The sequence below is a fragment of the Rhinoraja longicauda genome, chromosome 3, assembly GCF_053455715.1.
Source record: "Rhinoraja longicauda isolate Sanriku21f chromosome 3, sRhiLon1.1, whole genome shotgun sequence".
NCBI lineage: Eukaryota > Metazoa > Chordata > Chondrichthyes > Rajiformes > Arhynchobatidae > Rhinoraja > Rhinoraja longicauda.
Genome location: NC_135955.1, coordinates 1,353,462 through 1,367,294, shown reverse-complemented (window position 1 = coordinate 1,367,294; position 13,833 = coordinate 1,353,462). Strand labels below are relative to the sequence as shown.

Here is a 13,833-nt window from a genome sequence, read left to right as displayed (position 1 = left end):
GGGGGCTGGGGGGGGAGGTTTGGGGTGGCTGGGGGGGGGGGGGCTGGGCGGGTAACTGCAGAAGGAGGAGGGAGGCTGATTGGGACAGGAAGTGTGACTGACCGGCGACCGGGTGGAGAATGACAGCGGACGAGAGAAACTGACTGGGGGTGGGGGTGGGGGGGGGGGGGTGAGGGGGTGTGGGCGGGGGTGGGGGGGTGGGGGTGAGGGTGGGGGTGGGGGTGGGGGTGGGGGTAGGGGTGAGGGTGGGGTGGGGGAGTGGGTGGGGGTGGGGGTGGGTGAGGGGGGGTGGGGGTGAGGGTGGGGGTGGGGGGTGGGGGTGTGGGGGTGGGGGAATGGGGGTGTGGGTGGGGGTGGGGATGGGGGTGGGGTTGATGGATTGCGGGGGGTGGGGGTGGGGTGGGGCTGGAGGGGTGAGGTTGCGGGGGGTGGGGGTAGGGGTGAGGGTGGGGGAGTGGGTGGGGGTGGGGGGGGGGGTGAGGGGGGGTGGGGGTGAGGGTGGGGGTGGGGGAATGGGGGTGTGGGTGGGGGTGGGGATGGGGGTGGGGTTGATGGGTTGCGGGGGGTGGGGGTGGGGTGGGGTGGGGCTGGAGGGGTGAGGTTGCGGGGGGTGGGGGTGGGGATGGGGGTGGGGTTGATGGGTTGCGGGGGGTGGGGGTGGGGTGGGGTGGGGGTGGGGTGGGGTGGGGCTGGAGGGGTGAGGTTGCGGGGGGTGGGGGTGGGGATGGGGGTGGGGTTGATGGATTGCGGGGGGTGGGGGTGGGGTGGGGTGGGGCTGGAGGGGTGTGGTTGCGGGGGGTGGGGGTGGGGATGGGGGTGGGGTTGATGGGTTGCGGGGGGTGGGGGTGGGGTGGGGTGGGGGTGGGAGGGGTGAGGTTGCGGGGGGTGGGGGTGGGGTGGGGTGGGGCTGGAGGGGTGAGGTTGCGGGGGGTGGGGGGTAGACGGAATGTGGACAGAGAACGCTGAGTGGGACATCGACGACTGATCGGGGCAGGCGAGGGAGTCTAACGGGAGAGGGTGACTGACCGGGAACGGCAGATACTGACGGGGATTGGGGCATTGTGACCGAGGACGGGGGTGTATGACTGGGGAATGGTGGGGAGACCGTGGGGCCGGGGGATGGGGATGGGGATGGGACCGGCGTGCTGACTGGGGCGGGGGGGGGGGGGGGGGTTACATGGGGATACTTGCAATCGAGCCAATGTTGAACATGGTTAGAATAGAGAACAGAACCGCGCAAGAACGTGGCCATCCGCCCAGGAAGTTCATTCGGACGTGACACAAACCTGCACTCATCTGCTCCGCCCGTGAGCCTCTGGCCAGCGAGGCCGTGGTGAGGCGCTGAGCCGCCACGACGCGCAGCTTCTCGACCGGGAGGGGAAGGTGTCTTGGACCGCGGTTTCCGCATTTGTCGCTCGTCCCGCCGACGGAGCACTTTTTGGCAACGGGGCCTCCGACTCTGCACCCCCACATTTGCCGCTTGTTTCCGCCTCCTGAGACATATAAAATTATAAAAGGACTGGACAAGCTAGATGCAGGAAAAATGTCCCCAATGTTGGGGGAGTCCAGAACCAGGGGCCACAGTCTTAGAATAAAGGGGAGGCCATTTAAAACTGAGGTGAGAAGGAAGTTTTTCACCCAGAGAGTTGTGAATTTGTGGAATTCTCTGCCACAGAGGGCAGTGGAGGCCAATTCACTGGATGTATTTAAAAGAGAGTTGGATAGAGCTCTAGGGGCTAGTGGAATCAAGGGTTATAGGGAGAATAATATAAGAAAATAACCAGATGCTGGTACAAATCGATTTATTCACAAAATGCTGGAGTAACTCAGCAGGTCAGGCAGCATCTCGGGAGAGAAGGAATGGGTGACGTTTCGGGTCGAGACCCTTCTTCAGACTGATGTCAGGGGGGCGGGACAAAGGAAGGATATAGGTGGAGACAGGAAGATAGAGGGAGATCTGGGAAGGAGGAGGGGACGGGAGGGACAGAGGAACTATCTAAAGTTGGAGAAGTCGATGTTCATACCACCGGGCTGCAAACTGCCCAGGTGAAATATGAGGTGCTGTTCCTCCAATTTCCGGTGAGCCTCACTATGGCTCTGGACGAGGCCCATGACAGAAAGGTCAGACTGGGAATGGGAGGTGGAGTTGAAGTGCTCAGCCACCGGGAGATCAGTTTGGTTAATGCGGACCGAGCGAAGGTGTTGAGCGAAGCGATCGCCGAGCCTGCGCTTGGTTTCGCCGATGTAAATAAGTTGACATCTAGAGCAGCGGATGCAATAGATGAGGTTGGAGGAGGTGCAGGTGAACCTCTGTCTCACCTGGAAAGAATGTTTGGGTCCTTGGATGGAGTTGAGGGGGGAGGTAAAGGGACAGGTCTTGCATCTCGTGCGGTTTCAGGGGAAAGTGCCCGGGGTTGGGGTAGTTTGGTGGATGATTGGTTGGATCCGCTGGCTTGTGGGGTGGAAGGTGAGAACTAGAGGGATTCTGTCCTTGTTGCCAGTGGGGGGAGGGGGAGCAAGAGCGGAGCTGCAGGATGTAGAAGAGACCCTAGTGAGAGCCTCATCTATAATGGAGGAGGGGAAGCCCCGTTTCTTGAAGAACGAGGACATCTCGGAAGCCCTAGTGTGAAACACCTCATCCCGGGCGCAGATGCGACGTAGACGGAGGAATTGGGAGTCGGGGATAGACTTTTTGCAGGGGACCGGGTGGGAAGAAGTGTAGTCCAGATAGCTGTGCGAGTCAGTGGGTTTATTTAGGGAGAAGGCAGGCACGGGTTACTGATTGTGGATGATCAGCCATGATCACAATGAATGGTGGTGCTGGCTCGAAGGGCCAAATGATCTCATAAAAACATAGAAAATAGGTGCAGGAGGAGGCCGTTCGGCCCTTCGAGACAGCACCGCCATTCATTGTGATCATGGCTAATCATCTACAATCAGTAACCTGTACCCAACTTCTCCCCATATCCCTTGATTCCACTAGCCCCAAGAGCTCCGTCTAACTCTCTTAAATTCATCCAGTGATTTGGCCTCCACTGCCCTCTGTGGCAGAGAATTCCACAAATTCACAACTCTCTGGGTGAAAAAGTTCCTTCTCACCTCAATTTCAAATGACCGCTGGTTCTGGACTCCCCCAACTTGGGAACATTTTTTTTTGTCTCTATAAGATCCCCTCACACCCTTCTAAACTCCAGTGAATACAAGCCTAGTCTTTCCAATCTTTCCTCATATGACAGTCCCGCCATCCCAGGGTTCAATCTCGTGAACCTACGCTGCACTACCTCAATTCCAAGAATGTTCTTCCTCAAATTAGGAGACCAAAACTGTACACAATACTCCAGATGTGGTCTTACCAGGGCCCTGTACAACTGCAGAAGAACCTCTGTACTCCTACACTGAAATGTTCTCGTTATGAAGGCCAACATGCCATTAGCTTTCTTCACTGCCTGTTGTACCTGCACACCAACTTTCAGTGACTGGTGTACAAGGACACCCAGGTCTCGCTGCACTTCCCCCTTACCTAACCTGACAACATTGAGATAATAATCTGCCTCCTTGTTTTTGCCGTCAATGTGGATAACTTCACATTTATCTATATTATACTGCATCTGCCACGCATCTGCCCACTCACTCAACCTGTCCAGGTCACCCTGCAACCTCCTAACATCCTCTTCACAGTTCACACTGCCATCCAGCTTTGTGTCATCCGCAAACTTGCTAGTGCTGCTTCTAATTCCCTCTTCCAAATCATTAATATATATACGGTAAACAGTTGCGGCCCCAACACCGAGCCTTGCGGCACTCCACTCACCACTGCCTGCCATTCTGAAAATGACCCGTTTACTCCTACTCTTTGCTTCCTGTCTGCCAACCAATTCTCTATCCATGTCAACACCCTCTCCCCAATACCATGTGCTCTAATTTTGCTCACCAATCTCCCGTGCGGGACCTTATCAAAGGCTTTCTGAAAGTCTAGATACACTACATCCACTGGCTCCCCATCATCCATTTTACTTGTCACATCCTCAAAAAATTCCAGAAGATTAGTTAAGCATGATTTCCCTTTCATAAATCCATGCTGACTTGGACTTATCCTTTTACTGCTATCAAAATGCACCGTTATTACCTCTTTAATAATTGACTCCAGCATCTTCCCCACCACCGACGTCAGGCTAACTGGTCTGTAATTCCCCGTTTTCTCTCCCGCTCCTTTCTTGGAAAGTGGGATAACATTAGCAATCCTCCAATCCACAAGAACTGATCCTGAATCTATTGAACATTGGAAAATGATCACCAATGCTTCCACTATTTCTAGAGCCACCTCCCTGAGTACTCTGGGATGCAGACCATCAGGCCCAGGGGATTTATCATCCTTCAGTCCCATTAGTCTACCCAATACTATTTCTCGCCTAATGCAAATTTCTTTCAGTTCCTCTATCCCCCTAGATCGTCTGTCCTCCAGTACATCTGGGAGATTGTTTGTGTCTTCCTTTAGTGAAGACAGATCCGAAGTACCTGTTCAACTCTTCTGCCATTTCCTTGTTACCCATAATAATGTCACCGGTTTCTGCCTTCAAGGGACCCACATTTGTCTTTGCTAATCTTTTTCTCTTAACATATCTAAAGAAGCTTTTCCTGTCCTTCTTTATATTCTTGGCCAGCTTCCCCTCGTACTTCATCTGTTCAGCCCGTATTGCCCGTTTTGTTACCTTCTGTTGTCCTATGAAAGTTTCCCAATCCTCTGGCTTCCCGCTACTCTTTGCTGTGTTTTTCATCTTTTCTTTTAGTTTTATTCCATCCCTAACTTCCCTTGTCAGCCACGGTTGCCTCCTACTCCCCTTAGAATCTTTCTTCCTCTTTGGAATGAAATGATCCTGCATCTTCCGGATTATGCCCAGAAATTCCTGCCATTGCTGTTCCACCATCATTCCTGCTAGGATCCCTTTCCAGTCGACCTTGGCCAGCTCCTCTCTCATGCCTTCATAGTCCCCTTTGTTCAACTGCATCACTGACACTTCCGATTTGATCTTCTCCCTCTCAAATTGCAGATTAAAACTAATCATATTATGATCACTGCCTCCAAGCGGTTCCTTTACCTTGAGTTCTCTTTATCAAATCTGGTTCATTGGACAACACTAAATCCAGAATTGTCTTTTCTCTGGTAGGCTCCAGTACAAGCTGCTCTAAGAATCCATCTCGGAGGCACTCTACAAACTCACTTTCTTGGGGTCCAGAACCAACCTGATTTTCCCAGTCTACCTGCAAATTGAAATCCCCCATCACCACAGTGGCATTACCTTTGTTACATGCCAGTTATAACTCCTGCAGCAACTTACACCATACATCCGGGCTATTGTTTGGGGGTCTGTAGATAACACCAATTAGTGTCTTCTTACCTTTATAATTCTTCAACTCTATCCACAGTGACTCTACCTCGTCAGTCCCTATGTCACCCCTCACAAGGGACTGAATTTCGTCCCTCGCCAACAGAGCTACACCAAATATATTATGTGGCCCTCATGCTGAAAAGTCTGGAGGCCCCTGGTGTATATCAATAATTTGGATGGGAATTGTACAAGGGAAGGTATTATAAATAGCGAAAATGTTTATCAAAATTATTACAGGATCTTTTTTTTTAACAAAGTTTATTTCTGAATTTTTATTAATACAGCTTTGAGAATTCAATGCATGAACACATTAGTACTGACAGATATCCCCCCACCCACCACCCACCACCTCCCACCCACAATACCATTCAGAAGGTATACAACTTAAGTTATGGAAGGAAAATAAGTAAATAAATAAACATAAACATACAAAATAAAATTTAAAAATATAAATTGTTAAGGGTTTAAAGCAGTACACCATATTATCTAGGCATCCCATTAAATGAGGCCCAATTCATCTTAATCTAATTTTAGGAACATGTTATAATTTCTATCGGGGTTCGCCTGCACCGACAGTTCAGAACAATGTACAAACTTTCGCATTGCAGACTTCTACCTTTCCCTTTGATTTCTGCTTTACCAGAGTTATCCTGGCCCAATTTGGCGTCACTCTTCCAAGTCCAACTTCTTAAAAAAATTCCAACATCCGGTCATTACTTAATCCCTGGTGTGAGTCCCAGGTCCCATCTCGGGTTATAGCGAGTATAATTATTTCTTCTTCACGTTTTCCCTTTGCTTGTCCCTGCCACAAACCGTCTCGCTCAGCCAAGAGTGCTTGCGGATCGTATTCTTTCACTATCATTTTTTGGAATATTGATTAAGATCCACTATTGTTCATACTATGGATGCTTTGGACTCCCACTTGATGTCAGAGTTAGTCGTCATCAGTACGCCAAACCCGACCAATTTGTTATATTATTGTAAGACAACTTCAGGGTTAGCCCAACATAAGCTGTTCTTATTCCTTTTACTTTACCGTGCCAGTACCCATCCTATATATACTATTGCAACACTGCAACACGTTGCACTTCGCGTTTTACATCACAAGAGTATTTCACGTTTTACGCCACTGCGTTTGTACGTAACGGCTTAACTCATCCCGATCTTGTTCAGCAAAGTCACCACGTTTCCCTTTTACCTCCACTTTTTTTTGGTATCACAACGTCCACTCGGCTGCCAACAATGTACGATCTACTCCTCTAACAACAGGTAGTCAAACGAAATACTCTCACCCGATTAGGGGCCACGAAACGTGTAGGAACGAACGCCTCATTGAGCCGTGTATTATTCTGTTGGAGGGAATTTAGTCTTTATCCTGTAATCTCTATCTGGTCTTCACGCGGTTGCCCTTTCACTTACAGCTCAGATAGGAACGGTCACAAAATAAAACGTCTCAGTGGTGACAATAAAACGAACAATGGTGTTCCTCGATCAAGTTGTTTAATTCAAGGTCTCAATGTGCACTGTGTATCACGTTCAGGCAACCCGAAGTGTTTCAAAGATTCGCAGTACCACAGTGTTTTTATATTCCCATAACACAATGCTCACATATGGATTTTATACTTTTGAAACAATTTACCATTGACCAATGATTAACCTCGTGTTCCTTGTCATTGCTAACAACCCCCTTTACCTAACAAATGGTAACCAAAATATTAACGAATGTTAACAAATAACTAACAAATATCTCTTGTTATGCAATTTATCATATAAAAACATAGCACAAAAAGTAAGGAAATTTGTGTTTGGTAGATTATTTCTTTGTTGTAACAATGCTTCTTGGCAATAAATCTTATACCGTTGGAAAGCCTGTTTATTTCTCTTTTAAATGGTGCCACATTTGTAAGGAACATGCATTTGTGGGATGAGCAGCAGAGCTGAGTATGTGGGTTGCGCCCATGAAAAATCTGCCAAATCTTCTCTGCCAATGCCAAACAGCTTATTCTGCCATTGACTCTTGTTCGGTGTTGTTTGGTGGATTGGATGATTGAAGTCTGAAGAAACAAGACATATTGGCAATTTAACAATTTATTCATTTAATAAACAGGAGCCTCAGTAGCGTGTGGAAGAACCATACACAGCCGCAACAGCCTGGCACCTCCTCCTCATGCTGGTCACCAGCCTGGTCACACACTGTTGTGGGATGGCATCCCATTCTTCAACCAGCATTTGTCGCAAGTCAGCCAACGTGGTTGTGTTGGTCACTCTGGCACGAACAGCACGCCCAAGCTGATCCCACAAGTGTTCAATGGGGTTGAGATCAGGACTGCTGGCAGGCCATTCCATCCTCTCCACACCCAAATTCTGGAGGTAGTCTCTGAGAAACCCTGCTCTGTGGGGGCGAGCATTGTCATCTTGGAGGATAGAGTTCGGTCCCAGACTGTGGAGATATGGGATTGCCACTGGTTGCAGAATCTCATCTCGATATCTCTCTGCATTGAGATTGCCGCCAATGATGACAAGCCTCGTTTTTCCAGTGAGGGAGATACCGCCCCACACCATCACACTGCCTCCACCAAAAGATGTTCCTCTATCGGTGCAGCAATCAGCATAGCGTTCTCCGCGTCTTCTCCACACTTTGACCCTATGATCCAACTGCCGTAGGCAGAATCTGGACTCATCGCTGAACATAACGTTCCTCCACATGTTCAGGTTCCAGTGCACGTGTTGCGGACACCAGCGCAAACAGGCCTGACGGTGAAGGGCAGTCATGGCAGGCCTCCTGGCAGCCCTATGAGACCGGAGATCGGCTGCGTGCAGTCTGTTCCGAATTGTCTGGGCAGAGAGCCGTCGGCCATATCGTCCTGCAAACCTTGACTGCAAATCTGTAGAAGACAGCCTATGGTTCCTAAGTGCTGACAGGGTGAGGAAACGGTCTTCTTCGGGTGTCGTCTTCTTGGGACGCCCACTTCGCGGCCTGTCTCCGACATCCCCCGTTATATGGAACTTGGCCTTCACTTTAGAGATGGTACTAGGGCTCACTCCAAATAATGCCGCAACTTGGTTTTGCGGAACACCAGCTTGAAGTTGCCCTATCGCACGGGCCCTATCCAGATCAGTCAAACGTGGCATGCCGATTCTTGGAGCAGACACCTACTGACCACTATAGCAGGGCCCATGCTCACAGATGCTGCCAATCAGGCACCTGATTGTCAGCACCTGGGGGTACCAGAAGCTCAAAACAAGAGTCAATAGCAACAGCACAATAAGCTGTTTGGCATTGGCAGAGAAGATTTGGTAAATTTTTCATGGGCGCAACCCATATACTCAGCTCTGCTGCTCATCCCACAAATGCATGTTCCTTACAAATGTGGCACCATTTAAAAGGGAAATAAACAGGCTTTCCAACGGTATAAGATTTATTGCCAAGAAGCATTGTTACAACAAAGAAATAATCTACCAAACACAAATTTCCTTACTTTTTGTGCTATGTTTATTTGGTTAACGCAATTCTGTATTGTCTTTCTGCTAACTTTCAGCTTTTCATTGTACAAAACTATTACAATTAATAACTACAGATATTAATACATATGATAAAATCCTTTTCCACGCGTGTACATTAGCATTCAGTCTCCAGTTCCAGGTTCTTTACCATTGTCATTTCTTTCCAATATGTCCTCCGCCAAGCTTCCGAATAGTCTTAAGAAGTCTCGGATCATTCATGAACTACCATCTCACCGTCCTTCATCGGTGCCTTTTAATCAGGTGTGGTATTGTGTCTGTTTGGTTGCAATAAATCTTCTTAATGTCTTCTCCAAGTGCTTCTCGGGCCTACTGCTGAGGCCTTGCATAACCCGACTTTTTGAGAAACACATCACTGCTCTACGAGATTTACTTTGTGTAAGTCCCAATGTGAGGTGAACAGGAGCTCATGTATTCGCAGACATGGTACAGGTTCAACCCAAACATTCCCACCAACACCATGGGAGACAGATGGGAAAGTGTGGAGAGGTGGAGTTTAGGGAAGAAATATACATTTATGGACAGTGAGATAGAAAGGGAAAATAGAGGAGCAGAGCAAAGAAAATTGAGGGAGACATGGACGGAGTAAGACGGGGGAATGAGGGGGAGAATTGCGCAGAGAGGGAGGAGAGAGGAGAGGGGAGAGACGGATAGTTCAGAGAGTTAGAATAATAAGAGAGGGAGCGACGCTAGGTGGAGTAGGTTCTGTTCTCGAGTCGGGGTCGCGAGTCTTTGGGATCTTTGTCCTCAGAGGTGCTGGGGACAGATAATGTTATTCTGCTCGGGCAAAATCAGACACACTCAAGGCAAGCAAGGAGTGAATGGTTACCGGGGTTGCCAGGAGTATGGGGTTGAAGGTACTGTCAGATGGGCCGCCATCGTGTTGAGCAGCGAAACAGAAATGAGGGACCACTTTAGTCCAACGCGATCTGTTAAACTAATTCCTCAACCTGTGGACAAAGGTCGTCCAATACATCTTGAAACAGGGCACAACGAGCCCTGAGAGGGTCCCTGAAACTTGGCGAATGAGGTGGAGCGAAGTGGCCTTGCCGGGTGAAATGGATTGAAAGAAATCGTTCCAATGTGGTCATCAACACAGGGTTCGGTCTGATGGAGTTTGAAACAATATCCCATTTGCTAAAGCAACAATTACCATTACTCAGTATCGCCATAATTCCAAGTCTTTGCTTTCCCAATCAACTCCCTGAAATACATTGCAAACTGTCACGGCAGAGATTCCATTTGACTGATTTAATTTGTTTGCGAATGATTTCAAAATCTCTAATTGTAACTCGGTTGACTCCTCACTGTCCCCGTGGACGTGACAAATGATATAAAATCTCTGGGAACATGCCATCCCAGCATCTCATTGCGAAAGATTACCGGTCGCACACGGTGACACGTTGCTGGGCAGAGAGAATGTATTGGGAATATATCCGCGTGGAGAAATTCTTGTACGTGATCATTGCTGTCGTTGGTGTCCCTGGTAAGTGTGCAGAACAATTCAAATATTATAACTCCGTGAGTTAAACAGTGTTCACCTGTTTCTGGCCGTTGTTTCTGCTTCCCAACCCAATGATCGTCGTACAAGAGTAAGTCACTGGTATTAATCCTCTCAGTTAAATATCCTGAATGTTCCCAATGGTTGGGGGAGCCCAGAACCAGGGGCCAGTTTTGAATAAAGGGGAGACTATTTAAAACTGAGGTGAGACGGAACTTTTTCACCCAGAGGGTTGTGAATTTGTGGAATTCTCTGCAACAGAGGGCAGTGGAGGCCAATTCACTGGATGAATTTAAGAGAGAGTTCGATAGAGCTCTAGGGGCTAGTGGACTCAAGGGATATGGGGAGAAGGCAGGCACGGGTTACTGATTGTGGATGATCAGCCATGATCACAATGAATGGCGGTGCGTACAGGCTCGAAGAGCCGAATGGCCTCCTCCTGCACCTATTTTCTATGTTTCTATGTCAATTAACGTTAAGATTGTTCTTATTTTCAGACAGCCGAAACTAAACCTCTTTTTCGGTCACTCTCGGGACCCAATAGAAAGTTGTTCCCACCGTGGGAACACTCTGCCCTCTGAGTTGTCCCATTGCTCAGACAATCAGCTGTCCGCGGCGGTGTGACTGGGAGGGTTGTACATTGTGAAGTTCTCTGTGTCGGAGTGGACTGAACATTAGGGAGTCTGTCACAGTCGGATTCTACCGCATTTTGGTCAACAATTGGATCGATTACCTGCGCCAGTGATCGTTGATTACCGACGTGTGTTGTTACCGAACTGAACGTACTGTGGGGTAAATCCATTAACGGATGCACTCTGCAGCCGGAATTTCCTCTGAAACCTTCCTCGTCTTCATTAGCTGCCGAGTTAACATAGCTCTGGTTCAACACGGTCGGTCACGGTCAAATCTGTGAAACCGGCCCCATAAGAAACTTTAAGGATGGTTAACTACAGAAAGGACCATTCTGTCTATTGCAGCGACTAGCTGCACATTCCCCACCTCCCCCCTTGCCCTCCACCCCTCGCATTGCGTTATGTCTTCTTCAATGAAGCAGGCAGGTCGTGTACTGTCGGATCCGTGTCTGAGACATTGTTCAACTTGGAACCCTTCCAAGTTTCCGGATATTCAGCTGGAAGTCGAACCCGCGTTCAGCCACAGAGAATGTGTTCCGTCATGTTTATTGTCCGTTCCCTTCTCTCTCCGCAGTGAATTTAGCCGCGATTGTGATCCTGTCCCGGGGAAAGTGCGGCCTCTCCACCTGCACCACTCGCTACCTGGTGGCCATGGCAGCGGCCGATCTGGTGGTCGTTATCACCGAGGTCATTTTGTTTCAGATCCGAATACATTTCTTTGATTGGAGTTTCATTGCCATCACCCCTGTATGCAGTGTTATAATTGTAATGATGTCTGCGGCTACAAACTGTTCTGTCTGGTTCACCGTCACCTTCACCTTTGATCGTTTTGTCGCCATTTGTTGCCAGAAGCTGAAAACAAAATATTGCACCGGGAAAACTGCGGCTGCGGTTCTCGCAACAGCCGGTGTTCTGCTCTGTATGAAAAATGTTCCCCGGTACTTCATGTTGGAACCATGGAGAATCGTCGACGATGTGCCGTGGTTCTGTGTTGTGATGGACAGTTTTTACACTGAGCCCGGGTGGGTGGCGTTTGACTGGATCGACACGGTTTCAACTCCGCTCCTCCCTTTCGCTGTGATCCTGCTGCTCAACGCTCTGACAGTCCGGCACATTTTAGTGGCCAGTCGGGTCCGTCAGGGGCTGAGGGGTCAGAGCAAGGGGGAGAAGCGCAGTGACCCGGAGATGGAGAGCAGGAGGAGGTCTGTGGTTTTACTCTTCGCCATCTCCGGCAGCTTCATCCTCCTGTGGCTGACGAATGTTGTATACTTCCTATTTTATCAGATCACAGGGACTGGGATTGATCGGAATGATTCTGAATGGATCATTAGTAAGTTTGGAGTTTTGCTGAGGAATCTCAGCTGCTGCACCAACACATTTATTTACGCGGTGACCCAGTCCAGGTTCAGGGAGCAGGTGAAGAACGCGGTGAAATATCCAGTCACCGCAGTGCTTCGGGTCATTAATAAACCCGCGCCCTGAGCGCAGCCCTGAGGCGACCACAGTCTCTGCTGCCTGGGTTCCGGCTCCTGCCATTCACCGGATCACCCTGATGTTAGTGCCGGGTAGATCATCCCATCGCCACCCCCCTCCGAGACCTTAACCCCGTCGCGGCGAGGTCTGTCACTTTTCCGCTGTGGAGACCGGTCTTGTGTAAACTCCGCCCTGCGACCAATGGTCTGATGTCACGCTGCATTGAGAACCGTTGTGGGGTAAACTCCACCCTTCATGCAATAGTTCCCCTCGTTGCCTGGTTCAGGTTTTCCTCAAGAACACTTGAGCCTTGCATAATCATCCCCGGAATGATCGTCCAATCCCCACTTGTCACGGGTCCGTTTGGTGCGCCTTTCCCCCGGTGAGCACGATCCGATATCCCTCCTAATGATAGTGCACCTCTTGTAATCCCCTGCGACACCGGGCGTCATTGAAACCAGACCCCAAGATTCAACTCACCGGTACAACGCCGGTTTCAGTCGGTCATAGAGTTATAGAGTGATACAGTGTTGAAACAGGCCCTTCGGCCCAACTCGCCCGATCGGGTAACAATGTCCTGGCTACACTAGTCCCGCTTGCCTGCGCTTGGTCCATTTCCCTCCAAACCTGTCCTATCCAAACCATGTCCAGTCACTCTACACTTCCATCCCCACAAGGATGGTCTTGAAGCCCTCCGTTTCTTCCTCGACCGTAGAACCAGCCAATCCCCATCTACTAACACACTCCTCCGCCTAGCAGAGCTGGTTCTTACCCTCAACAACTTCTCCTTTGACTCCTCCCACTTCCTCCAAACCAGAGGCGTAGCTATGGGCACTCGCATGGGCCCTAGCTATGCCTGCCTCTTTGTCGGGTACGTCGAACAATCCCTGTTCCAGACATACACTGGCCCCATCCCCGAACTCTACCTCCGCTACATCGACGACTGCATTGGTGCTACCTCTTGTACCCATGCAGAACTCACTGACTTCACCTCCAATTTCCATCCTGCCCTTAAATATACTTGGACTATCTCCGACATCTCCCTCCCGTTTCTGGACCTCACCATCTCCATCACAGGAGACAGACTAGTGACGGACATTTACTATAAACCCACTGACTCGCACAGCTATCTGGACTACACTTCTTCCCACACGGTCTCCTGCAAAAAGTCTATCCCCTACTCCCAATTCCTCCGTCTACGCCGCATCTGCGCCCGGGATGAGGTGTTTCACACTAGGGCTTCCGAGATGTCCTCGTTCTTCAAGAAACGGGGCTTCCCCTCCTCCATTATAGATGAGGCTCTCACTAGGGTATCTTC

At 49.7% G+C, this 13,833-nt stretch overlaps 2 protein-coding genes across 2 annotated transcripts in view; both read left to right on the top strand.

Moving 5' to 3' along the window:
• cplane1 (ciliogenesis and planar polarity effector 1) overlaps positions 1–9,976 on the top strand; it is a 122,821-nt gene extending 112,845 nt beyond the window's left edge. The window contains exon 30 of the mRNA XM_078430516.1: positions 9,872–9,976. Within this exon, the coding sequence (XP_078286642.1) occupies positions 9,872–9,976 (105 nt within the window). The remainder of the gene's footprint in view (positions 1–9,871) is intronic.
• Positions 9,977–10,259: 283 nt separating this feature from the next.
• LOC144611424 (putative G-protein coupled receptor 139) lies at positions 10,260–12,524 on the top strand. The gene is made up of 2 exons (XM_078430504.1): positions 10,260–10,395; positions 11,617–12,524. Exons 1-2 carry the CDS (start codon positions 10,260–10,262, stop codon positions 12,522–12,524), a joined length of 1,044 nt encoding a protein of 347 aa, XP_078286630.1.
• The last annotated feature ends 1,309 nt before the right edge of the window (positions 12,525–13,833 follow it).